A 27,941-nucleotide genomic window follows, 5' to 3' on the forward strand; every position below is an offset into this window, starting at 1 on the left:
AAGGTCTTTAGTCAGTCAGCCTGACTCATCACAAACCAAATGTGCTGTTCGGGGTCTGTGTCTGAATCAGCCCTTTCTTATGGTGCTATACGATTACAGGGTTTGTATACTGTATGTAAGCAATTTTATGCCACGCTTGGTGCTTTGTAAGTAACAGTGTGCAATCATAAAGAGCTTTAGAAGTGAACTTGAGGTAGGTCATCCACTTTGAACTGTAGGTACTTTTCTGGACCACTTTAGAAAATAAACATTTCCAAGTGGTTTCAGTTGTAATGTTTGTCTAAAGTTGCTACCTCACTGGCCTTTGTCATTATGTTCGCTTTCTTCTCCTCAAATAATTGCATAATAATTTTGTATTCATGCTTTTCAAGGACAGATGAATCATTGACAATGTTTTTGTAGGCTACTGCTCAGCAATTAGGACTTGTAGCTGGTGTCAGCCTCCAAACAGGAGCTTGCATGACGCCACTGCGGTGTAGTCTTTCCCTTGGGCGCTGAGCCTTATGTAAAACCCATCAAGATTATTTACGTTAGAGGGGGGCTCATCATGTAGGGGAAACAGATATAGAGGGAGCGAGTGTCAGTCTAACTAAAAATAAGCCGTGCATTGCTGAATGCACAGCGTAGTAGAATATATTTTAACTGCTTTGGAATCATTGCAATGGACAATGCATACTACGTATATTCAAGGCTTTTAGCCGGTCCACTTTCTTCCGTTTGGAGAATGCAACCTGTGTGTTCTCTGCTGTTGGAAACGTGCATTAAAAATTGTGACGTCCATCTACAAATATCTGTATTTCTAAATGTTGGACCCACCATGTATACATTGTAAGTGCTTTGTAATAGCTGAAATAGGCAATGCACCCTATATTCAATGTATTTATTTAACATCCCAACCCTTTCTTTTTTGAATAATGTACATTTTTGATCTCTGCTGTGCAAAATGTTAATTAAAAACTTGTAAAAGTCTGTATGCTGTTGGCATTGGTTGGTGAGATAATGTGCTGAGCATAGCTCATCCTGACAGGATCCTGCTGCAGCAGAAAAAAACAGACAGAGGGGCAGAAATGCAAACCTGCCATCTCCTGTGACAGGATCTCTGCACCAGTTACCCCCCACCAGTGGCGGCTGGTAGTCTATCAAACAGGGGAGGCTGTTCAATTACAATATGTCCAGAAAAAAAAAAAAAAAAAAAGGGGGGGGGGGGGGGGGGTCAATTTTGACACACATCTTACATTGGTCCTGAGCCACATATGGCCTCACACACTAAAGGACTCTTGTTGAAACAAATTTGTTAATCATTATCCCCCTTGTAGCCTCATAGGGAAATGTTTTTATTATTATTATTATTATTATTATTATTATTATCATTAGGCCTACCTCCGCCACATAATTGATGTGATTGATTTTGCCTATGTCTTTGTTCATTACTGGGTGCACGGCTTAAGAGGTCGCAAAATCTTTAATTATTTACCAGACATTGCCAACACAGTAGGAAACAAGGACTCGCCTATCACGGGACAGTTAACCAGTTGATCAGACACCACGAAAGCTCAAAAGAAACGGTTGTTCTTCCCTACCTTTTTCACCAAGTCAATATTAGGCAGTGCTCTGCTCTGCTCCTTGATATTCATTTTCTCCTCATAAGGACGACTGGAATTCGCCAGAATTTAATCCACAATGCTTGGCATTTTGCATAGCTCTCTTAGCTTTCTTGCAAGCTAGCCCTAACGAAAAGTAGGCAAGTTAACCTCAACTTTTGAATTGGGAGATTGAAAAGGATAAGCAATGCCAGTATTAAGACTTTATTTGCAACACTAGAATACAAAAATATGTACGCAAAACTGGAGTACACTGCAATAAATAGCTTCCTCACTGCTTACCACGACGCAACATCTCATTCAAATTAATAACATATCCGCATTTCAAAATGAAATCAACTACTGTAGCCTACTGACACGGGGTTCACCCAATCACAAGTCGGAGCTTCAGTCTCCGGTACCTCCCCCCTCCTCTCTCTTCTCCATTCACTCCCAGTGAGGCTCAGTCTCAAAATAAAAAAAAATTCACGGCAATAGCCAATAACCGTTAAGCATTTTGCCATTGGAAAAGCGTACAATTCCACATGCCATTGAAGTCCATTGAGACTCGACTCGCTTGCGTTGTCATGAGCGAAAAAAAAACTCGTGCGAGTCTCGGGATCCTATTACAGATTGGTTTCATCTCTAAGTTGAGCACATGCATTTTCTATGAAGCTGGGTCTGAAATAGCAATGTTATTAAGTCGTGTAAAGCATTAGTTTACATACTATTCTCCGTGATTTTGGACAGGAGGCTGCGCCTCCCTTGTACTCAAAGAGGAATCGCCTCTGCCCCCCACATAGTATCCTTGGCCCGTATGTGTGTGTGTGTGTGTGTAACCTATGTGTGTGTGAATGCATATGGGAATGTGTGTTCATGTGTGTGTGTGTGTCCACAAATGCTCTATAAGACTGTGTGGGTGTTTATATGCAAGTGCATACTATGTGTGTGTGTGTGTGTGGCGGGTGTGTCTGTGGTGCTGGGTGTTAGGTGGGTGTTTGTCAAATATCATTCCGTCTTTCATGTGCTGAACTCAAGCTCTTGTAAATAAAGGGTGATAATGAAGAGCAGTGAAATAAGAGAGGGCGAGTGTGTGTGTGAGTGAGTGTGCGGTGAAATTTGACAATAGAGAAATGTGCATCTGCAGAGGACACAACATGCAGCAATGGTGACCTTGAGGACAGAAAAGTGGCACGGCAGTGTAAGCCCATGGATATGGATAAGGGTACGCCATCTTTTTTTTTGTTTGGTTTTGTTTTCTTTTTACGCAAACTTCATTACCGAGACTTATTAAAAAGTGCACTGTGTAATACTTTTAGAAGTTTATTTCCAGAATTCATTCTGCCCATTCACAAATGTTATCTTTTTTGTGTGTGAATACCACCACCATCAAATTCTAAGTATTGAGTGTGACTGGGAAAATTGCACTTCTCATACATGAAAATGGGGATCTTCTCCCATGTCCGCCATTTTGAATTTCCAGAAATATTTTTCGCTGCAAAACACAACATGTTTGAATTTGGCAATAGGCAGCACAGTTTCAATGAGTAGCATAGTGGCGATACCTACTCTGGCCACCCTCCTACACAGTGCATCTTTAAAGCCTGTACCTTCTTCTTATTTTCCAGTCCCAGGACCAAAATAAATGAATAAAGACACACGTAAAGGGGGATAGGGCTGCTTCAAACAGTTATAAAAAAGGGAGCAAGGAATGTGATGAAATCAGATGGTCCCCCCCCTTTCATATACCTCCAGTCTTAAAAGTCACAACCAGGAGAACATAGAACCATGGGGATTTTATTTTTTTCCTGCCATTTATTCACACAAAGGCCTTGGCCTCCTCAAAGAATGGCTATGTGCATCTAAAATTACAATTTGCTTCCCTTAAAACAACAATGAGGCCTTTAAAAGGTAACGAAGAGGAGGAGGAGGAGGAGGAGAGAGGAAGGGGGGCAGAGACCGGGTTGCGTAGAGGGGAAAAAAAGGACAAAAAAAACAACTCTAGGCTTAACAAAAAGGATACATACTCACAATTCTGTAAAAAAAAAAAGAAAATACACAAGCTTGCCAGAATGCAAATATGATTTGCTGTTTTGAAATGACTCTTCTGGAGGTTTGGGCCTTAACTTAGCATTGTCACAGTCAGCTCTGCCCTGGTGTGATCCTTTTAATAGTCAAACAACTGTCCATGTGTGTTTTTCATGTCCTGTATGATTGAGGAGTGGGGAAGTGGGGTACTGTTTAGGGAAGATTTTCCTTCACACCTCACTCAGTGTACACCGTTGTGTACCTGCATGCTGTGTGTGTGTGTGTGTGTGTGTGTGTGTGTGTGTGTGTGTGTGTGTGTGTGTGTGTGTGTGTGTGTGTGTGTGTGTGTGTGTGTGCAGCTGCTAACCGAGCATTTCAAGTTGTGTGTGAGTGTATATGGAAAGTGGTAAGGGGGCAGCTGCTAAGATAGTATTAACATATCGTGTGTTTGTGTGTACGCGGTGCTACGCAGTGCGGGTGGCATGTGTGCGTCTGTGTGTGTGTACCAGAGGCACACACCAATTGACAGCACTAACAGCCATTCCTGTGTGCGTGCATGTGTATGTGCTTATGTGTGTATGCACGTATGTGAGGTGGCCGTATGTGCACGTATGCATGTATGTATGCATGTGTGTGTGTGTGTGTGTGTATGCTCAGGTGCTGGTGGCTGCGGTGAAGACGGGGCCGGTGGGCAGGCTGTCTCCAGACACCTCTCCCATGGCCTGCAGGGCTACCGTGGCCGCCATGGCCTTGGCGTGCTTCTTATTGGGGCTCGCCGCCTGGGGCTGGTACTCATTGCCGTTCACCACCACCTGTGGAAGATGACATAAGAAAGCACAAAAACGTCACACATACAGTACACAAGACAATAGATAGATACACTTACGCCCAATAACTCCAAGGTACAATCTTTTCCTTAAACACTGCACTTAAGAGATGAGCTGCATGTACACCAGAAGCGACCTATGCAACCTGGGTAGCCAAGGTTGCTGAAGAAGTTTCACCATGAATTCGCTTCATTCGCTCTGGACGTGACATTGACATGTTTGATTTAGCTAATCACCTCACGGCTCTGGCCTGGGACATTTCGGAGATATGAACATTCCAATAAGGTTTTAGCTGAACCGCATCATCCTAGCTCATTACCATAATATTAGCTTGACTTTGCTGAAATTAGCTCTGGTCACTTCGCTCCCGGTGAATTCGCTTTCGTGGCTTTATTCGCCTACCCTCCATGCAGAGATAAGTACTTCCGTCAAGTAGGTCGCTCTAGGTGTACACAGCTTAAGGCTCCATTTCAATACCCATTCCAATAGTATAGCTGATTATTTAGAAGATGAAGACAACAGATACAGTATATCACGAAAGTGAATACACCCCTCACAGTTTTTGCAGATTTGTGAGTATATCTTTTCATAGGAAAGCATTACAGAAATTTCACTTTGACACAATGATTAGTGACCTTTTAACAACATATTTAACCGCTTAAATTTCTTGTTCACTCAGAAAAAAAACAAAATACAGCCATTAATGTTTGAACATGTACTCAAAAGTGAGTACACCCCAGATGAAAATCCGGTAGAGAAGGGGCTGTGTTTGCTAGAATCGTCTCGAAATGAAACTAAATGAAAAGGGATGAAAAGGGAGGTCATCAGTGTGCGTTTCAACCTTTCTTTGCATTGAACTTTTACATTTTGAGTCTGCATCTGGCTTAAATAGATTGGTGTGAGATTTGAATGCAATCCTATGGAGAATATCATGATCTGCTTCAGTAGTCACAGTGCATGTTGACATGCATGTTTCTTTTAGGTGTATTTCAGATTGCCAATGTTGACAGCATCCATGCATCCCCAAACCATGTCAGTCCCACTACCATGCTTGGCTTTTGATAGGATACACTTTTTTGTAAAACTCACTTGTTTACCACCACACATGCTTGACACCATCTAAAGTATATTTGTTTATCTTGGTCTCTTCAGATCACACGACATGGTTCCAGTGATCCATATCCTTGGTCTGTCCATCTCTCTTGAGACCAAGATAAACAAATTTGCTTTAGATGGTGTCAAGCATGTGTGGTGGTAAACCCCTTCTGTACCGGATTTTAATCTGGGGTGTATTCACTTTTGTGAGTACATGTTCAAACATTAATGGCTGTATTGTGTTTTTTTCTGAGTGAACAAGAAATTTAAGTGGCTAAATAAGTTGTTAAAAGGTCACTAATCATTGTGTCAAAGTGAAATTTCTGTAATGCTTTCCTATGAAAAGATATACTCACAAATCTGCAAAACTGAGAGGGGTGTATTCACTTTTGTGATATACTTTAGCCTGATATTACACTAGCAACGTTGTTACTGAAGGCCTTACAAAGTCATCAAAACAAGTTTGTGCTGCACTTGGATGGATACAAATCATTTTGAAATTTAAAAGGTCCCCAAACTTCCAAAGTCCCCTTTTCACATTTTAATTTATTATAATACAACCATATACATCTACTCCAAGAATTTTGGTCTGGAATACAGTCACACGTCTGAGTGTGTAGGACAACAGATTTTGCTACTGTGCGATTGTCTCATGAAACTACTGTAGTTTATGCCATCACACACACGCGCACACACACGCACGCGCGCACACACACACACACACACACACACACACACACACACACACACACACACACACACACACACACACACACACACGGTACAAATGCACAACATAAAAGACATGAATAAATACATTTTAAAGCCACCAGACTAGTGCCCCCCCCTGGCTCAGAGATGCAGTTAACATTACAGTTAGCATGTCAGGGAGCTATTCAGGACAAGTGCTACCCATGTCAGCATGAATGCGTGTGTGCATATACGTGCGTGTGTGTGGCACACATGCCTGGGGTGGGAAATGCTGAAACCAGACCCCTGTCTCACTTGTATAAACAGACGTGCCCCATGTCACGTTAACTGTACTAGGTATTCGCAAAGATAGGCTAAAACCTAGCTTCGGATTACAAATAAGCCATAACAGGAAACCATTACATATAATGTTAACTACGCTGGTAATTCGCAAAGTCATGCTAAAAGCTAGCTTCCAATAACAGTCCAGCCATAAGAGGAATACATTACACATTAAGGATAGACGATATATATATCGGTTCGATATCGGGCGGATATTTGCATATTTTAAGTGTATCGTATCAGCCGATACGCGTGTGGTTTTGGCCAATATTCAATATTTATTATTTTATGTCATTCAGGTTTTTTTAAAAGCACCAAGACACTTTATTTTTTTATTAATTTATTTTTTTAATACTTGATTGTTAGACATTACTTGATTTTTAGAGTGGGTGTTTAAATGTTACAAGTTCTACCTCAATTTGATAATGTTAAAGGAATGTTTATTTTTAACTTGAGACCTGGAATATTTGTCATTTTTTAACCTTTTTTTTAAACCCATATCAACCCCAAATATCGGGTATCGGAAATCGGGTATCGGCCAAGGGTGATGGAAAAAAAAAAAAAAACCGGTATTGCATCGGCCATTAAAAAACCTGTATCGGTCTATTACACATGGTGTCATTTTTAAGAGGAAGCACCCAGTTATAGCGGGAAACTGTTGAGCGCTGGCAAAAATATGATCTCCTTGGCAGGGGTTCAAATAAAATAAAAAACAAACAAGTAAAGAAACAAACAAACAAAAACAAACACCCAGCTTGTACATTTCAATCATTTACCACCATTTCTATTGGTCCATTGTCGATTTGTATTGTCCTTTTCTTTATATGTTTACTGTAACACACTTGGGTCCTACATGGTGTTTAAATGTGCTATATCAATTAAACAAGGAGAAGGAAAATAGGCAATTAGGAAACTGGCAATAAGAATGACAAAAAATGGCAGCATAGCAAACCTTGAAGAGGAAGTTCTTGCGATGGTCAGGGCCGCTGTGGTGCACCAGGATGAAATCTGGAGCCATCCACTTCTTCTTATTGCACAGCTCAATGAGGGCAGACACAGGGTGCTTGCCTACAAGACCACCGACAAAGAGTTGCTGGTTACTCATACAGGATTATTTGAGATGACACAGGTACTAGGTTTCCCGCAGAACATTTGATGGTTAAAGGGGTTGGAGGGTTAACTGGTGGTTGGATATCAAGCCCCTTACTTATTTCTTAGATTTTATTGCAACTTTGTCACTCTGAAGCATTTAATATCAAGAAAATTGACATGGTAGATAAAGATGACCCTCAGATCAAAACAAAAACATGTTCCATCAAAATAATCCCTTTATTTGAAAAATCTGGAACAAGTTTTTTTTACCCTCACATGTCATTTTAAGGGCTCTGTGCAAGTCAGACCTGGGTAGCTGTGAAAAATAACTCTTTGTCCATAATAATATGACTATCAGCAGTTTAATAAGGGGGGCAATTACTTTTCCATACTGGCTCATACAGGTTTGGATGGCATTGTGTGACAAAGGCACAAAAACGTTACAAAAAAATCAGTAAGGGGGTGAATATTTTCGCACAGCACTGTATGTGACCATCATCTTTGGAAAGGCTATGTTCTACTGCTCCATATAAAAATACGATAACCCCTCAAAAACATAGAAATTACATTAGCAATACAAAATCTTTATATTTTCAGTAGACCTAGTCAAAATGGTGTTTGGTGTTTGTTGTCCATGTTGCCTTAGCAAAGAGAGTGGTGGAGGATATTTCTTACTTTGATTGATTTACTGTATATATTTAGAGTGTGCAGGTGTGAGTGAGGGTTGTGAGTGAGAGAAAGGAGGGTAAAGTGAGAAGGAGACTCACCCATCAGATCCTTCATGACAACCAGACCTCCACCTTTCTGGGTCTTCTCCCCTTCCGCCACCAGACCTAGCAATCAAAAATAAATGATATCCATGTCACTTCCTTATGTCTGTTACTTTTAGAGTTTACAGAGTTTTGGGGGTAATGAAAACAGTTGAATGGATTAATTTGCTTCGTCACCACAATGGAGTGAACAGGACCATAAAAAGCAGGTTCATACACTTAAATCACATGTTGTCCGTTGTCTTTGACTTTGATAACATGGTGGAGCTTGTGCTATTACACCATTTTATGAAGGGTTTTTCTTCCTTTCTTTTATCCACGTTTTTTTTTCCATCACAGCTACTTGCAATTATTTTAAGTGCAGGGTACAATGCAGTGTCTATGTCAATGATGAAATGGGATTTGTACTTTCAACCCTTCTTGCCCAAGACCAACTCCCTCCCTAACCATGTCTGACTGACCCACACACACACAAGCACACACACCTCGGCGGTCGATCTTGAAGTCGATGATGATGGGTTCGACGGTGCCCTCGCGGTGCTTGCCCAGGCCCTCGCCCGAGCGCCAGCCCATCTTCCTCATCAGCAGCTCACCCATGCCACCAGACACCGGAGCCGCACGCAGGAACTGGTCCTGAGGAGCACCAGGAGGAGAAGACAGAGGAGGAGGAGGAGGAGGAGAAGACAGAGGAGGAGGAGGAGACAGAGGAGCAGAGAGAGGAGACAGAGGGGAGGAGCAAGGAGGAAGAGGAGGAGAGAGAGGAAAGGGAGCGAGGAGTAGAGAGGAGACAGAGGAGGAAGAGGAAGAGGAGACAGAGAAGAGGAGGAGCAAGGAGGAAGAGGAGAGAGAGAGGAGACAGAGGAGGAGGAGGAGAGAGAGAGGAGACAGAGAGGAGTTGGAGAGAAAGGAGAGCGAGCAAGGAGGAAGGAAACGAGAGAGGAAAGGGAGCGAGGAGGAGGAAGAGGAAGAGAGAGCGAGGAGGAGGAGGAGGAGAAAGCAGGAGGGGTAGGGGCAAGACAGGGCAGCAAAAGAAGTGGGTGTGGTAGATAGATGAAGATATACAGAGGGAGAGGAGAAGTAGAAAAGAGAGTGGGGAAGAGGAGTAGATGGAAAAAGGTAGATGACAAGTAGGAGGAAGAGAAGAAAAAGGAGCAGCAGAAAGAGGAAGGGAGCAGGAAGAATAACAGGAGGAAGAAGAGAGAGAGAAAAAAGAGGGGGCACACAGACCGAGAGAGAGATTGTGAACATCGGCGACACAATTTAAACACTCCAGCGAGGACACATTTGAGCTACGAAACCCATTCATAAATATAACCCAATTTCTACCTTAAAAAAATGGACCGATTAATTGCATTTGTTCAAGTGTTCATTGTGCTTTTTGTTAATTCTCTAAGCTCTTTACTCTTTTGTAAATGGTCAGAGTAAGTGAGAGGACCTTGGCCATTTACACGGTTTGACTTGTTGACTTTAAAGCCAAACTTTGGGTAGTATTTGGGAATGTGGAATCTGCAAAACTTATTTGAAAGGCAATAGGCCAACACACCAAAAATTGTCAAATTGTGGTCACTTTTCAATATTATTTGTCAACCTACAAAGTCAACCTGTTACACACAAAACAGATCTTTGAACAGGGTTGAGAACTAAAGCACTCAAAACACACTCATGCACATCAAAACACACACACACACATACACTTTACAGTCCCTCCAGTTTTCTGTGATCCCTCGAATTCAAATAAAAGAATGAATATTTTTTAGGATGTTGCATATTTACTACTGTGACACATAATTATTGCAAAATACTCGTCATGCTCTACTACAATATTCCAAGTTTTAAAAGTCACTGGAGGGTGGTGATTCAAAGGTTCCTCTTCGTTACATTTCAGCAAATGCATTTCAAGGACGGCGTAACAGAACATTTTGCTGCCACCTGTGCAGCCTGTCAGTGGCAAGCCAGACTACATGAGAGATTAAATGTGAATATTTAGTCTGGCTCCGATAAATTATATATCGGAAGATTGTTGATGGGAACCTATTGCTTTTGAATATGAAAGTCAGCCAGCAAATGTTAGCCACGAATTTGCCTCTGAAATTACTAGCAAAGTCATGAAATATGGGTGATGTGGCCTATTCAGACATTTGATGGTTTTTACATGCAACAAAGAAACCATAAAACCTACATCAACTGGCACAAAATTAAAAAAGCATATTTTGAGAAAATGAGTAATTTTGATCGCAAAAATCAGAATACAAAAAACACAAAATTCTGGAGGGACTGCCTTTACTCCATAATTCCTACCTACCAACACACACACACACACTCTCAAACTTACATACACCCATCTTTCTTCTTTCTAGTGTCTCTTTCACACACACACACACACACACACACACACACACACACACACACACACACACACACACACACACACACACACACACACACACACACACACACACACACACACACACACACACACACACACACACACACACACACACACAGGTAGAGTAATGGTGCAGGGTGGAGAGAGTACGTACCTAGGCCCCGCTCATCTTGCACGGCCTCAGTCGAGACTAGAACGGAGGGGGAGGGGGGCCTGCCCTGACAGACACACCATGGCAACAAGGCAGCTACAAGGACTGAGCCTGCAACAAGTGTCCATACAGAGGGGTGAGAGTTCACAGGGAAGCCTGTGAACCCACGCCCCCCTGCAGCCCCAATCCAACCCTTTCCCCCCCCCCCCCCCCAACACCCTCCTCTCCCACCAATGGCCCCCTGGAAGTTGCCCATCCACCTGGACGTTTGGTCACGCATGGCCTTTTATTCATTCATTTATCAGTCTCTGAATCCATCCATCCATCCATCCATCCATCCACGGAGGCTGCCAACCATCCATATGTACATACATCCATCCATACATACATCCAGGGAGGCTGCCATTCTTGAAGAGGATACCAACACACACTGTATGGTTTCTATGAAGGCACTGGTTACTTGTTCAACAAAAGGTGAAGAAAACTGCACGCTCTTCTTGCTGATGCCAGAGAATTTATAGAAACACAAATGCATCCTTTAAAATATATATATTAAAGGCCGCAAACGTTGTGTTTAATAAATTCTCTGTGATCGGCAAGGAGGGTGTGCAATCTTCTTCACCTTTTGAACCCAGGCAGCTGCCCCCCATCCACCCAGACATCCGCACACACATGCTCTTTACTCACTCAGTCTCTGTATCCATCCATGCATACATCCATCCATTCATCCATCCATCCATATGTGTTCTCTTTATTTCTATCTGGACGACGCCATCGTTAACAGAGACACAACTGTGTCAAGTGAGTATCCTTGACACAAATCTATTTTTTTAAATTTTCATTTTTTTCCCTCTCATTTTCCACTCATAACATTTAAATAAAAATGTGCAAATGTGCTTGACACAATGTCCCGCGATGTATAGAGACGGTTTTAGTGAGACAAGTGTTTGGTGCTAGTCTCCTTGGCGACAGCAACTGTACCCCTGTGGGGTGTGGTGGTGACTGGCGGTAGCCCCTGGCAGAGCCCCTGTGGGAGAGCTCACCGCGTGCAAGTGCCAGCACATTCTTCATCCATGCCACCACACACTCACACGGTGCTTGTGTGTGTGTGTGTGTGTGTGTGTGTGTGTGTGTGTGTGTGTGTGTGTGTGTGTGTGTGTGATTCCGGCCAAATAAAGATGCGGTGGCTTTTTTGTCGGTGGGTCATCTAAAACATCCAGAACACCACCCTCCGCCCCCCTGTCCTCCTCCTCCTCCTCCTCCTCACACCATCACCTCCAACTACCATTACCCCATTCTCCCACCTCCCCCCGCCTCTCCAGCAGGCTATGGTGGGTAATGTGAAAAATTCTGACCGGCCCAACACCCTCCATGCCACCCTACTGCCATGGGTAAGGTCGACTACATATAGTCCGTTCCCACCTGCTACCCAGATGTGCCCAACGTAGCAGCGCGCGGGTATAAATAATGGTTGATGGGCCTAAGGAGGGCTGAAGACAGGATCGGCCATGACGACAAGGTAAATGCGGACATTATTTATGCCGATGACAGTACGAGTATGTTTTCAACCGAGAGTGAGGGACACTGGAATGTTGTCGTTGGGTTGTTGTTACGGGGATGCATAGGCCAGACGTGCACAGCGGGATTGTGAAGAGGTATCGGAATGTCGCTCTTGTTGTCCGAGAGAAGGACATGACTTCAACCCAATCCCATCCGGCACCACCCCACCTCCCCCCCTTCTGAATTCCGATTCCGCTCGACAGGATTCGGGGTCTATATTAGCCGGCTGAGATTACCACGTCGGAGCGTGTGAGGTGGATTTTGTTACATGGCAAGCCTGAGCTTGCTTCATTCAGAATCCACACTACCAAATAATAGAACAACTGTTATAATAATAGTAGTGTAAAACCTAGTGAATTTCCAAAACTATTTGATCATATTACGCAATATCTAGTGCAATACCAACAAACAAGCTTCACCTGCCATAAACAGTATTTAACAGCTTGTTCAATTTTCAATGTTCTTGATAACGTTTTTATCCTAACCTTCCCACATTGGTAGATTGTGAAGAGGTGGTCTAATGTGTCTTTACACATTTTAGCTTGATGACTCGTATATGTCGTTTGACCTTTAGTGCCTGCAGACACATGTACGCTGCATTCAGGCTCTTGAGATTTTAGCTTTTTTAATAAAAATGTCGGTACGTTACAGCTGAATGAACACATTCTAATGCAAGATGAGGGTCTTAGCCTCTGATGGGCATAACATGCTACTAGAGACATTGAGAATGGACTAGGTCCGAAACGTCTGTTGCTCCAGTTAACCTCTGACTTCTGTTGTACATTTTCGGCTACAATATACATTTTTCACACAAGCCTTGTGTGCGCCTCCTTTTTTCATTATCTCGAGTGATTACTACTTTTTGGGAGTGGACGCACCAAGCAGCACACGGGTTTGAAGTGCAGACGTAGACCTTTGTTGGCTTTTGTCATTTACTGGGCATAACAACATGAAATATGTTGCATTTTTGAAGTGCAGACGTAGACCTTTGTTGGTATTTGTCATTTACTGGGCATAACAACATGAAATACGTTGCATTTAAACCCTAAGATATTTAGATTTTTATAGGCTGAGGGCAACTTTCCCAACAAGGGCTTAGGCATTCAGCAGGCCTTTTTTGCAGGTGCTTTAGGCATCAATGGGTTAATCAAACACATGAAAAGACTCTTTTAAAGCCTCGTCACAGCCTGTTCACGATCAGTGGCAGGTTTGGCAACGTCTCAAACGATGATGAAACAGAGCTAACAAGACTAGCCTGATCCTACAAATCACTTGTTTTCCTTTCTGGGGAGGAAAAAAAAAAACCTTGTCTACACACATAGAAGCAACCATCATGTACAGCAAACAGGACAGTCTCCCCGCCCTCAACCCTCGGCTCCCTTTGTGCTCCCACCTCCGCCACATCTCTCACTCTTTTCAAATCAGGCCCCAGTGCTGACGCCAGCCGTGACGACATCGGCAAACAGCGGGAGCACATTTGTGTGTACACACACTGGGGGTTTCCCTGGCAACACTGATGCCATTTCTTTTAGCCTGTCACTTGAGATGAGGCTGAGATGAAGGCGAGGGATGGGGAATGTGACAGGGGATGGAGTGGCTTGGTGAGTGAGTGGGTGGGTGAGGTGGTGGTGTTGGGGAGGATTCCAAACGACGCAAGGCACTCAAGGAGAGAGGCATGGCAGGGAACATACTGTCACCGCACGCTGCACATTTTATTGAGCAATGTAGATTTATTTTTTAAAAGTAGACTCACTTGTCCTTTGCTGAAAGATTTATGACGAGGCAGTGGGTTGACCTATGATTTCAAAATGATGTGTGTATTTTCCCGCACATTTTATGCCCCTTTATATTTATTTAACCATGGCGAATAGACTGTGGAAAAAAACGGTCTGAAAAATGGCGACTTTTGAGACTGAAGTTGTTGATGTCCGAGTCTGGACGACACACGCGCACACAAAGGATGGCACACACACCCAAACAGAGACTGCACACACACACACCCAAACAGAGACTGCATACACACCTTTTCTCCCTCACACACACAGACAAAAACACACACTCTCACACAAACACACACATTTACACTTCATTTTGGATTTGGGGCAGATGTGGGTTCAGAGGAAGGGCATCCCTGGAGTCAAGTGTGGGGTGTGGGGGGGGGAGGGTAGTGGAAAGGGGATTAGGGGTTGAGGGTATACGGTGGGTAAGGGGGTAGGACAGTGGGGTTCCCCTGGCGTGGGCTTTACCTTCTTGATCCAGGCCTGCGGGCCGCTATTGGACAGCTCCTCCGAGGATAGCACCTGCGCCCCTGTGGAGCCCGTGAATAGGCCCGGGATGGTGTTCGACTGGGCCCACGCGTCCACCTGCACGTGGGAAGGAGAGGCAACAAGGTCAACACACGGATCTTCATTGTGTACAGACACTCAACCGACTAGTGGTCTGATAATAATGGTCATCTTATCGTGCCATGTGGTCACATTTAGAACTGTTTTAATGAGGCATTTCATAGCACAATTGTCAGGCATGAAAACGGGTCAGGGGTGAAAAAGGTGAGAAAGGTGCGACGTGGCGTGGTGCGGTGGCACGGAGCGGCGCGTGTGCTGCAGCGGTGCGCGCGCATGTGTGGTGTGCACTGGCGGTTTTGGGGGATAGCGTTGTATAAGAGTCATACTAGGGGGGTCTGGGGGCATGGTCTCCCATGGGAGACAATTTAGCTAAAACCGTCTTTAAATGATGCATTTTGAGCATACTGTAGCGACCCAGGGACAGTGAACATAAGAAGAACTGCCAACCATCTTCGTTACTTCATGATTGTCATGCTGTCATGTCTGATGAGGGGGGCAGATAGATAGATAGATAGATAGATAGATAGATAGATAGATAGATAGATAGATAGATAGATAGATAGATAGATAGATAGATAGATAGATAGATAGATAGATAGATAGATAGATAGATAGATAGATAGATAGATAGATCGATAGATAGATAGATAGATAGATAGATAGATAGATAAAATGGGTTTAGGTTCTCAGCCTTTTAAAAAAAATAAATCCCCCCTTGACCTCATCATAAGCTTCCCAACACTCCATTGACCTCATCAAAACCCTACCAATGCCCCCCTTAAAAATAAAATAGACTAATGCCCCCCAATGGCAACTAAGCACCCCCTCCTCTCAACACTATCCAATGTCCCCTCAACGCTTGCCTGGTTGTGATCTCGTTTCAACAGTTAATCATCATATTTCAGACAACTTGTAATACAACACATCTTTGTCACAGTTTGGATAAATTACTGAAATGTTATCCAAACTACTCAAATTGTAGTCCATTCACCTAGTATATCTGTTTCCCTATAAAAAAAATAATAGAAAAGCGCCAACTTTGACCGTGAAAAAAACTGTCTCACCGTGTTCCACTAAATATAAATAGGTAGATTTTTTATGTCATTTAGATGTAGGCTACCAAGGGATTACAAAAAACTTGGCATGATTCCTATAACAATTTGTCCCGTGTCAAACGATTGACTAAGTTAGTCACTCTTTCTCCCTCTCCCTCTCTCTCGTGCGTGCTATAAGAAGCCGTAGCATATGATTCGAAGCATGATGTTGGATGCCTCGCGTAGCCTACATGCGCTTCTTCCCCGTAGCGCCTACTTTCGCCATTTCGTCGCGCACAGACCTGTTGAAATAGCCGTCAGGAAAAAGTGCCGTAGGCCTACCCAAGCTTTCATTAACGGAGCTCTTTTGAGAATAAACACTTTTTTCACGTGGGCAGGGCAAATGCGGTTTCAAATGATTAGGAAAACAGCTTAACCACTGTGGCTAACTACATCCACTCACTTCTCATCGAAATGCTTGCGTCCTGATGTTCTCATAACAAGAATCATCATGATCTCAAATAGCTACTTCTCTGGGAAACGTGTAGACTATCTGTGATAGATCGTTTGGACATTTTCTTATAATCAGAGATGTTCTAGAACTAGGCTATAAAGAAAGATATTTGATACAACCACGCCAGGACCACAGACCAAAGCGGCACCTGCGCTTTCAAAGAGAAGTAGTATGAAGGGCGGGACTTATATTGAGCTCGTTCACGTTATTGGCTGTGCCGACAGCAACAAATGCAGTGATTGGTCAAACGTCACTGTCTGTTGTGGAATCTCTCCTGAAACTGTATGAAGTTTTCTGCGGTAGAGCGCTACACAATGATACAGTAAGTCGGCGATACACTTTTCTCCTCGGATCTACACGATTCACAGAAATTACCCATTTTGATTTTAAAACGGCGAATTTTGCCGAAAGGTGAGGGATTTTCATGCCTGAATTGTGATCAATGAAGAAATACCACAGATACAACTTAAAGCCAAGCTGTGGCGTCACCTAGTGGTCCACAGAGGCTTAATTTAAAAAAAACAAAAAACATCCATCTCCATTGACAAAACATAGAAAAGTGTCAGATTTAGATGCTCTCAAAACTAGAAAATAGCTGCTGATTTCTTTCTTTGGGTGTCCTTCAACTTATTTATGAGCATGCATCACCATTTATGAGCATGCGTGACCAGCACCACAAACAAAAACACAACAGTGTGTGGCTGACTCCTCCAAAGACAACTGTCTATTACCTACTTACACTGTAGATGAAATAACTTGTTTATTTAGTTGAATAAAAATAACCATTTCACTTTACCTGCTCCTGTGCTCTGCTTAGCTTGCACATGGCTTCGATGTCGAAAGGGTTCTCGGCCAGTCGCTTCTGAGCCGCCGCTCGATCGCTCACGGCCGTCGTGATGTCCACCGGCTGCAGATACACAAAGGCATTGTGCAAAATGGTTAAAAAACATAACAATAAAGAATCAATGAAGACATAAACTGGACAGCATTCAAAAGGTTACCAAAAAATAAGCAAATCAACAGACATAAAGCCAAATAAAAATTTTCCATTTTATCAGTAACAAATATGCCAAGTAATATTTAAAGGAGGAACTACATTCCTGGCTAGAGGCATTGAACAACTGCAGTGCTACAGATTGTGACCAGCATTCTGTTTATGCAAGAATACAAAGGGCTTTCACTTTTATTACTATATTTATATGCACATTCCAACTAATATTGACCTTAACATGCACTTGCCACTGTAAAGGACTTCATCAATATGGGCCATGAGGCTCTCTATGGATGCTCAAAGGCTCTCTGGTCTCACCTGCGAGGGCGGCTCTGGAAACACGCTGTCGTTGACTTTGGGCGGTTCCTCCGCGCTAGCGGCTGCAGAGGACCCTGCGCCATTGGCTGCGCCTGCACCGCCCGCCCCGGCAGCACCACCGGCGGTGCCAGAAGAGGAGCCCGCTGCGGCAGCGTTGGCACCGTTGGCGGCGTTGCCGTTCTTCTCGCTGCCCTTCTCCACGGGCTTCCACTCGCCGTACGCGCCGTCCACCTCCTTCTTGCGGTGCTGCGAGCCCGACGACACGGGGAACTCCTTGGCGTACGAGGCCTCAGAACGCGCCGCTGGCTTCACCGTGGCGTTCTGAAGAAGGGTGTTTTTAGGGGAAGGGAGGGGTTGTGTGTGTGTGTGTGTGTTTGAGAGAGAAGAAGGGTGTTTTGGAGAGAGAGAGAGACAGACAGAGAGAGAGAGAGACAGAGAGAGTGTATGAGTGAGGGATTTTTGGGAAGGGGAAGGGAATGTATTCGTGTGTTTTTTTGGGGGGGAAGATGTGTGTGTGTGGGGGGCGTTTTTGGGAAGGAGGTGTGTGCACAATACGTGTGTGTGTGTGTGTGTGTGTGTGTGTGTGTGTGTGTGTGTGTGTGTGTGTGTGTGTGTGTGTGTGTGTGTGTGTGTGTGTGTGTGTGTGAGTGAGTGAGTGAATACATGAGAAGAAGAGTGTAGTGGAGTAAAGCGGAGGAGGCGTGACAGGAGGAAGGAGGGAAGGGAGTAGGGGAGGGAGGGGGGAAAGGGGGAGGAAGTGGTAGTTTGGGGAGGGGGTGTTGAGGGGGGTAGGGGTTACTGTAAAAATCAAGAAGAAAAAAACAAAACAAAAACAAAGATGCATTCAACGGGGCAAATGGTTGAAGTGGCACATTTTAATCAGAAGAGCAACATGCATGCACAGCGAACAGGCGCTGTCGACAGTGCTCCAAACAGCCCAAGTCGATCACAATACTGTCTTGTCAAGCAGTCCCTGTTACTAGCCTGGCGACGCCATCCTATGTACTCCTCTCCACCCAAAGATTTTGGCTCTGCACATCGTCTGGCAAAATCCTCCTAGCTCGATTCGCTCGCTGTTTAGCCAATCAGCAAATAGTTGAGAGTGGTGACGCAGAACTCACGCGTTACTGATTGGTTAAGGTAACACTATTGTTATATTCACACAGCTTTGTTATAAATGCTTTTGCGACACTATATTGTAACAGTCATGCTAATAAAGCACAATATGGGTTTTAATTTGAATTCGGAACTCCAATTGAAATGGCAGCGTAAGATCAGACCATCTCCCACCCTCCACGGAGACGGATTCCTCTTGGCCTTCGCGAGACTGTTTAACGGAGTCAACAGTCGACTTAGCCCAGGCTACGCTGTTACTGATACAACCTAAATATTTAGACCGGGCTGAATGCCTTCAAAACTATTGAAATATGCACTCTTCCTTTAAATGTGAACAAACCATGGAGCTTACTTCAACCATTTGCCAAATCAAGCACATCTCACAATACGCCAATAGCAATGACAATAGATACTGTGGAGCTGGCAACCAGCAGGCTCACAATAATAATAATAATACAAATAATAATAATAATAAACAACAACAAGAATTACAATTCCCACATGCAGCCAAACATGCAACTTAGCAGTAACAGATAGGAATGGGGATTCAAACACTACAGGTTTTGCAGATGTATGTAAAATATGATGCAGTACATTTTGGACAGGTGTGTGTGTGTGTGTGTGTGTGTGTGTGTGTGTGTGTGTGTGTGTGTGTGTGTGTGTGTGTGTGTGTGTGTGTGTGTGTGTGTGTGAAAATTATGTGCAAAATTGGTGCTATAGTGTCGATGATTAGGGAGTGGACAAGGCATGGTCGGTCAATTTCAAAGCTTAGAAAGTTTTTTTTTTAGTGAAGTAAAGGAATAAATGGATCATCACCATTACTTAAACCCATCAACATGCACCGTCCATTTCCATGCATTAAATGATGCACATGGATGGAGTTTTCATATTACAACCGGAATTGTCCGTATTAGGTCCAAACAGAGTTGTACTATAACCGGCAAACATAATAGAACTTGCAGATCACACGGTGTCTTAGGTCATAACATGAATCATTTTGCGCTCAGAGTGGGATGGAAGGATAACCGCTTCTAAATGGCAAACCTAGGAGGAGATGCTGAAGGAGATGCCCTTGTTCCCTGTGTGTGTGTGTGTGTGTGTGTGTGTGTGCTTACATTGAGGCTGAAGGAGATGCCCTTGCTCTCCTTGAGGCCTCCTCCGGCGAACACCTTGGTCTCGTCCTCATCGTCCGACACGTGAGGCTTGGCAATGGCCATCTCCTCTTTGCTCTCCGAGATCTTCTTGCATTTCTGTTGTACAAAACAGCGGAAAATCCATAGTAATATCAAGCCTTTACAAAAGTATAATCAAATGAATTTCTTTTTATTTTTGGCATTTCTGTTGCAGGACCATCCATTTTTAAGTATTACTTGAAGATTTTTCATACATGAAGTGGTGGATTAATTTGACTTTTATCTGATTTTTCCTTCTCTTCTTACCTCCGTGAACTCCTTGATGCTGATGCTGTTGACCTGCTTGGTGACCTTCTTCTTGGCCTCCTCGATGTGGGTGAGGTTGGGCGTCGGGGGCGCCGGCGGCGGCTTGTTGGTGATGCTGGGCAGCGGCGGGTACGGCTGGCACGGCTGCTGCATGGCCTGCGCCAGGACACCAATGCTGTTCATGGCCGCCGTCATGGTGGCCGCAAAGGTGCTGGCCATGGCCGCGTTCATGGGGCCCATTCCCATGCCCGGCGGCATACCTGGCATACCCATCCCAGGCATCCCGCCCATGCCGGGCATGCCACCACCTCCCATGCCGCCCATCATCCCGCCCATGCCTCCTCCCATGCCTCCGCCCATACCACCGCCCATGCCACCACCCATACCACCACCCATACCACCGCCCATACCGGGCATACCGCCCATGCCGGGCATCTGTGGCATGCCCATGCCTGGCATCCCCATGCCAGGCATCGGCAAGGGTAAGGGCAAGGAGAGGGGCCCTTGGTTGGGCGGCGTCGGCAAGGGTAGCTGGATGGCTTTGGGTCGAAGGCTCTCGGGGATGGGCATGCCGGCTTTGGCACACATAGCTGCGGCATTGGCCTTGGCGATCTCTAGCAGCTGGTCCTTGTCTGGATGGGGAGGGGAAACAGGGTAAGAAACAAGCGAAATCAATAAAACACTATTTGAGTGGTATGTAATTGTTTGTTAAGAATGATCAATATACAAAACCAAACACTGAGCCTGACAAACCAAACACTGATTTACTCATCTCATTCTCATACGTTTTTTAAAATCTATGTAAACTAAAGGGCCGTACACACACGTCGCTACTAGTTGCTCGCTCAGCGGATGAAGTCAATAGAATGTCGATGTGTTCCAGCGAGACTCGCAGGCGAGTAGGCGAGCACTGTACAAGCGATGCGATGTGGGCGGATTCCGAGTTGAAAATATTTTATCTTCGAACGAGGCGAGTAAGCGAGTAACCAATTGGAATGCAGAGTTCGGTACTTCTCGCCTGTTCATTGGCAGTTAAAGCCGCGGGAACTTTCAGTGAACGTTCCATGAAAGAGTGGCGAGTAGGCGAGCAAGCGAAAAGCTAGCTTTGTGTGTGTACGCCGCTTAAGCGTGAACTTAAGTAACCTAGGTTGCATGAACAGTCTTATTACTTATAATGAGCTTACCCAGATCAGTGAGGCGTGGTGGCGTCTTGCTGGAGCTGCGCCTTGTCTGTGACGAGGACCTCTTCTTCCGCAGGATGAGCACGGGCGAGTGGCTCGGCTCCCGTTTCCACCTGTCTCGGCCGCTGAACCGCTGGGCGTTGAACCCCCTCCTTCGCCGGGAGCCCGAGCGAGACCGCGACCTCCTTCGGCCAGAGGACCTAGACCTGGACCGCCTACTACGGCGCCCGGGCGAACGGGACTTGGATCTTTTTCTTTTCGGCGACCTGGACTTGGAGCGCTTCGATCGAGTCCTGGATTTAGACCGGGACTTCTTCTTTCGCGAGGGTGTTCGGGATTTCTTCTTCCTACTGCGCGACGAAGACCTAGACTTCTTCTCCTTAGCTGGAGATTTGGACTTTGACTTGCGTTTCTTTGAGGTTGACCTGGAGGAGCGTTTCTTGACGGGAGAACCGGACGTTGAACGTCTCTTACTGCTTGGGGACTTGGAGCCTTTCCTTGAGACAGTCTCTTCACCGTCTTTCTCAGCGGGGTTCGTTTTTTCAGCCGCATCCTCTTCAGGCACAGAGGAGTCCATTGGAGATGATGAGGGATCTCCAGAGTTGGGTTTCTCATCTGAACCCTCCTCGCTTGAAGGCACCATGGTTGTCGTTTGCTCCTGGGCAGATTCCTCTGTGCTGGCTGATGTTCCAGTTGCAGGCACCCCAAGGAGGGGCACAGGCTTCCACCCACCTTTGGGGAGAGCATCAGTGGCACCCGCGCTGCCTTGTTCTGTACTGCCGGTGGCATTCTCATCACCGACACCCTGGTCCGCTGCTGGCTTCTCGGGAGTTTCAGAAGAGACTTTAGTCTCAGAGGAGTCCGTCTTGGGCTTTTCGGCAGTCTTATCAGAAGACCGAGACCTAGACCTGGATCGGGATTTTGATCTGGATTTGGATCGGGATTTGGTACGTTTCTTGGAACGAGGTGAATGAGACCGAGAACGAGACCTGCCTGAAGACTTGGACCGTGACCTAGACCTTGACCTCCGTGGGGAGTAGGACTTAGACTTGGACCGTGACCTGGACCTGGACCGTCGCCTCCTTTGATTCCTCGGCCTGTCGCTCCTCAGTATGACGACGGACCTCGACCGAGTCCGTCTCCGCCTGATGGGAGATCGAGTCCTACGCCTGGAGCGTGATCTCGAGCGCCGCCGCTGATCGCGAGCAGGAGGAGACCTCGAGCGCCTGTTGTGCCGCGAAACTGGAGATCTGGTCCGCGACCTCCTGCCACCGTGCCGAGGAGGAGTCAACCTCCGTCGCTTGGGAGATCGCGACCTGGACTTCCGCTGTGACCGTTTCGGAGATGATCTTTTAGGGGACGACCGTTTCGGAGAGGGCGACTTGGATCGGTGTCGTCCCGGCCTGTGACTCGACGTTTTGCTTCTCGACCCTGACCTTGATCGCCGGTTTCTCGACGTAGAACGGGACCTTCTGGAACTTTCTTTTCGAGACGATTTTGTTCTTGGTGAACGACTGCGGCTCTTCCTGGACTTCTCCTTTTTGTCTTTGGGTTTTTCAGTCACGTCTTCGCTGGAGCTGTCCATGGTCTTTGGAGCTGCACTGTCAACTTTTGGAATGATATCAGGCAATTCTTGAGGTGTTTGTGTATTTCCTTCCTCCTCACCTCGAGACTTTTCCGTGTCGTTCTTGGAGGTAGCCACAGACACTTTGTTTTCTGATTCAGACTCAGTCCCTGATGCAGATGAACTATCTGAATGTGAGTGTGAGCGGGATTTCTTTCCTTCTTTTCCTTCTTTACGGCGTTTCTTCTTTTTCTTTTTCTTCTTTGAGCTTTGAACATTGAGAGAGAACTGATTAGGATGTGCAATGTCACAAAACATCAGAACGATTTGCCAGCGAAACCAACAGTCTGTGACTAATACCGTGGTTATCTGTCACATGCACTTTATATAAACAAACATCAAGATGCTTACATCATGCACTGATTTAAATGAAAAGACAGAAACAGGTCCTACTTCGACTGTGCCTCTCCATCAGACTCTGATGCAGAGTCCGAGTTGCTCTCCTTCCCCTCCTTTCGTTTCTTCTTCTTCTTTTTGTTCTTGTGACGCTTGTGCTTCTTGTTTTTCTTGTGTGGGGTGCTGCTTGCTTCCCGGCTGACCTCGTCCTTATTTGCATCTAGGGAATGAAATCGATTGGCTCGTCATTGACCTGGTTTGACACACTGTCATTGTTGCAGATTCAAACAGCTCTGAGAAAACACTAAATAATGGGAGGCGGGTCAACCATGCCGTATGGGAAATGTTAATTGTTATGCTCTTGGTCAGACCAAGTCTCGAAGAGATTTGAACGTCGATGAGGCTATGGAAACACCAGGCTAGTACACCCCTAGTTTGCATACAAAAGACAGTGAAACAGAGCCCCCTGGCCACAAAACATATCTGAGCAACTCACCGGTGTGTGTGCCAGCAGCCTCTGCGGGTCCTGCTTCCGGGAGCCGGCCGGCGCCTTCCGTTCCTGCAGCACAGCTGGGGAGACCCTCTACTGGTTTGGAATGCTCTTGGTCACCTGTTACACTGTATGGGACAAACAGAATACATTAGATTACACAGGACCATATTAAGCCAATGTGGTGCCCACAGGCACTGTACCTCACTTGTAACCCCTTTATAAACAATATTTGTTGAGTTTGTGTCTTGTGGTGCCCCCTCACTGGTAAAAAAAAAAAAAAAAAAAATGGTTGATGCCGCTGGCACTTATGGATAGTCCGGAGGCGGCCCTGAGGTTACAGGATACATAGGAAATATACGAAACAATAACTGTGGATGCCAGGAAGAGGTAAAAAAAAATAAAGCAACGTACTGTTAATAAAATAACTGATTACTGAAACAATTAAAAAAAAAAATGGATTGGGTTTTCTAAAATCCAAAAAAAAAAGTTAGTGATCATCATTACAAAAGGTATCTGAAAGAAAGAGAGGGGACTAAAAAGTTCTGCCTTTACTGTTGACACATGCTTTGTTCACCTACTACAAAAGACAGGCTAGAGGTGTTGTGTTACCCACCAAACACAAGACAGATCTCGTCGACACAAACGTGAATAGAAAGACAATGAATTAACGTATAGGGTAATACACCACTCCATTGGAAAGGGAACAACTTTCCATAGCAACTGAATATGATGATATGCTTGGCTCAACGTTATAACACATTAATACTATCTGCAATAGCACATTTTTTTCGGTATCGGTGAATAAAATCCAAATGAGATCAAACTGTTAAGTACGAGTAGCCTATCATACTGGTTGAGCGCAGGTTTGAGTTGCAATATTTTGGAAGTGGACAGCTTGGATAATAACGTTCGTATGTTACATAATGATGGCAGTGTTTACCGACAACGGCATGTTTACTAGCAGGGTGATTGTCATTTCTTACAAATTTAGAGAACACCACTCCCATCAACCCAGGAACAAATTGTACAAGTTTACGTCCCAGTGGTGCCATTAGCTCAGCTTATACAGGTAGAACTATGGCACTGGGTTTTAAGCTTCACCTTTGCGCTGTAATGTGCTCTGGTCGTATGCGCAATTCTTAACCCTTTCATGCACGGTGTCCACATACGTGGACAGTAATTCTAACCCCACTTTAGATAGGTAAATAGTGGTTATTTTTTTCCAAATTGTATATGGGAAGTACCATGAGGTTCATTACAATACTTTAACAGCAGTTATAACTTTTTGCACTAAATATTAAGTGTTTGATGACATCATCAATCTAAGAAATCCACCGATGTGAATTATGACCATAACAAGCATGTTTATATCTGAAAATCAACCACACCAAAGGGCAATTTCAGGTTTTAAAAAATATTATGATGTTTAGTACAGTTCACTTGAGAAGTCTATGTTGTTAAAATCCAAATTTACAATAAAGGTAGGTTTTTATACAATATAAAGCTACTGTCCACGTATGTGGACGTTGCGCATCAAGGGAGTCTAATGATAAACATATTATTTATGATTACCGTGACAATATTCTGGCTCATTTTGGGCAAATACTTAATGTTATGAGCATTTATAATGATTAATAGTGTGAAAATAATTTATTTTTAACATATTTAACACATTTTAAACACTTTTAATTTAATAAATTCAAGAATAAAAACTACCTAAAATTAGTGTTTCACGCACGTGTCTATAGGCATATTTCGGGTTTCTTTCACCACAAAATGACACAAATGATGTAGGAATGAGCTAGAAATACATGCTGAATCAAATACAGATCTGTCTTCATCAGAATTGAAGTTTTTTTTTCCACATGCAACAAGGTTTCCCCACAGAATCTTGCCATAGCTGTGTATGTAAATATTGCTAAATTGACAGTTTTTTTTCTCTTTTTTCATCTTTGTTCGTTAAATACTGTAATATATAATGTGTAAGTGTCATATAATGTTGTAATATTACATATAGTAACATGGAAAGTAAGTTAAAATAACTTGCATTTATAATAGGAGTCTATTTAACACTATTTTTTCACAGAAAATACTTGAAACATGCTGATGAATGACTACAAAACGCATGTGTCTGGAGGCAAATTTCATATTACCTTTCATATAGGGACAACATAAATGATGTAGGATTTAGCTAGATTCCATGCTGAATCAAATACAGATGTGTCTTCATCAGAATTTAAGGTTTTTTCCACATACAACAAGGGTTTCCCACAAATCTTGCCATAGCTGTGTATGTAAATATTGCTAAATTGACAGGTTTTTTTTGCTCTTTGTTTCATCTTTGTTCCTTAAATAGTGTAATGTATAATGCATAAGTGTCATATAATGTTGTAATATGACACAAGGTAACATGGAAAGTAAGTAAATTAACTTACATTTATAATAGGGGGTCTATTTAACACTATTTTTTACAGAAAATACTTGAAAATGCTGATGAATGACTACAGAACGCATGTGTCTGGAGGCAAAATTTCACATTACCTTTCATATAGGGACAACATAAATGATGTAGGATTGAGCTAGAATCCATGCTGAATCAAATACAGATGTGTCTTCATCAGACTTTAAGGTTTTTTTTCCACATGCAACAAGGTTTCCCCACAAATCTTGCCATAGCTGTGTATGTAAATATTGCTAAATTGACAGTTTTTTTTCCTCTTTGTTTCATCTTTGTTCCTTAAATAGTGTAATGTATAATGCATAAGTGTCATATAATGTTGTAATATGACACAAGGTAACATGGAAAGTAAGTAAATTTAACTTACATTTATAATAGTGGGTCTATTTAACACTATTTTTTTACAGAAAATACTTGAAAATGCTGATGAATGACTACAGAACGCATGTGTCTGGAGGCAAATTTCACATTACCTTTTATTACAGGGACAAACATAAATGATGTAAGATTGAGCTAGAGTACATGCTGAATCAAAACTGAGCTTTTTGTTCACCAGAATTGGCTGTCTTCTTGCATTGCAATAAGAATTTCCCACATATTTTTCTATGACCGCCTATATAAACAATGCTATTTTTATATATATGTTTTTGTTGTTGGTTAATTACAGTGATATATGGTGTTAAAGTGTTATATTGTGTTGTTATATAGCATAAAACACCATAAAAATGAATAAAACTGCTTAATTTGAACTTGAAATACAGTATAGGCCTATATAACTTTTCACTCCTTTGATGCACAGTGTCCACATATGTGGACAGTAAAATAACTTCCACATCAAAAGAGATTTTTGAAAAATTCCAAAAGATTCTTCATATTAGCTCCATTATGAGTGAGAAAATCAATATATAAAAAATCTTGCACATTTTTTTCATGGTGTCTGCATGAAAGGGTTAATATATGACATAATACACCATCTGTAGATAATCTGTAACTCTCTAAGTAGACGATGGCCTAATTGAAGGTCTATCTATGCAGACGCAAAATGCTATCAAAACCTGATGTTTGATAAAGCCAGCTCTAGATATCCGCGAGATGGCCTACAGCCTCTCGTGCTTGCCCAGTGCAATGCAGCTAACATACTAGCTAACCTTGGCGACATAATACTCAGTGGCAGATGACTGCCAACATTAACTTCGCCATCGTTGTTGGTTACGCGTAGAAGACTGCAGAGAAAATGTTGGATGAATGAATTGAGTATTACAAAAAGGGATTCGGATCCCTGTGATCAGTGAGCTAGTTCGTCCTAGCTTGCATACATTATCAACCGACACGTTAGCCTATCAATTGCAAGCAATACAACGCAACGAACAATACGTTGTGCACAGTACTACCCCAAAGCAGCGTATTTGTAGTGATTCAAGTTGGCTCTTTGTGTTATCACAAGGATTACCTGTTCTCGTCACCTTCATCTTCTATTTCTTTTATTTTATTCATTACAAAATCACGAAAAATTTGCTCAATATTCGTCGCCATTACAACCCCAGCTCGAGCGTCATCCCATGTTCCCACAA

General features: G+C 43.7%; 1 protein-coding gene across 2 annotated transcripts; it reads right to left on the reverse strand.

The window, feature by feature from the left end:
* Nucleotides 1-3,361: 3,361 nt before the first annotated feature.
* LOC134463876 (protein SON) lies at nucleotides 3,362-27,941 on the reverse strand. 2 transcript variants are annotated; one of them, XM_063217204.1, is made up of 13 exons: nucleotides 27,821-27,941; nucleotides 23,916-24,037; nucleotides 23,477-23,639; nucleotides 21,463-23,291; nucleotides 20,279-20,910; nucleotides 19,955-20,089; nucleotides 17,724-18,044; nucleotides 17,211-17,321; nucleotides 14,768-14,884; nucleotides 8,910-9,057; nucleotides 8,422-8,487; nucleotides 7,515-7,630; nucleotides 3,362-4,420 (listed from the first exon to the last, which is right to left on the reverse strand). In XM_063217204.1, exons 1-13 carry the CDS (start codon nucleotides 27,901-27,903, stop codon nucleotides 4,262-4,264), a joined length of 4,002 nt encoding a protein of 1,333 aa, XP_063073274.1. In that variant the 5' UTR covers nucleotides 27,904-27,941; the 3' UTR covers nucleotides 3,362-4,261. The 2 variants fall into 2 exon arrangements, with proteins under 2 accessions (XP_063073274.1, XP_063073275.1); XM_063217205.1 differs by lacking the exons at nucleotides 3,362-4,420; nucleotides 7,515-7,630; nucleotides 8,422-8,487; nucleotides 8,910-9,057 and adding an exon at nucleotides 10,966-11,072 and having other exon boundaries at nucleotides 27,821-27,933.

Source organism: Engraulis encrasicolus, chromosome 15 (assembly GCF_034702125.1).
Source record: "Engraulis encrasicolus isolate BLACKSEA-1 chromosome 15, IST_EnEncr_1.0, whole genome shotgun sequence".
Taxonomy (NCBI): Eukaryota; Metazoa; Chordata; class Actinopteri; order Clupeiformes; family Engraulidae; genus Engraulis; species Engraulis encrasicolus.

Coding starts and splice junctions, on each gene's coding strand:
- LOC134463876 (XM_063217204.1), bottom strand. CDS start 27,903: ATGGCGACGAATATTGAGCAAATTTTTCGTGATTTTGTAATGAATAAA. Junction 17,322..17,723: donor TTCCAGAGCCGCCCTCGCAG/GTGAGACCAGAG, acceptor GTGTATCTGCAG/CCGGTGGACATCACGACGGC. Junction 9,058..14,767: donor CGCAGGCCTGGATCAAGAAG/GTAAAGCCCACG, acceptor GGTGCTCCTCAG/GACCAGTTCCTGCGTGCGGC.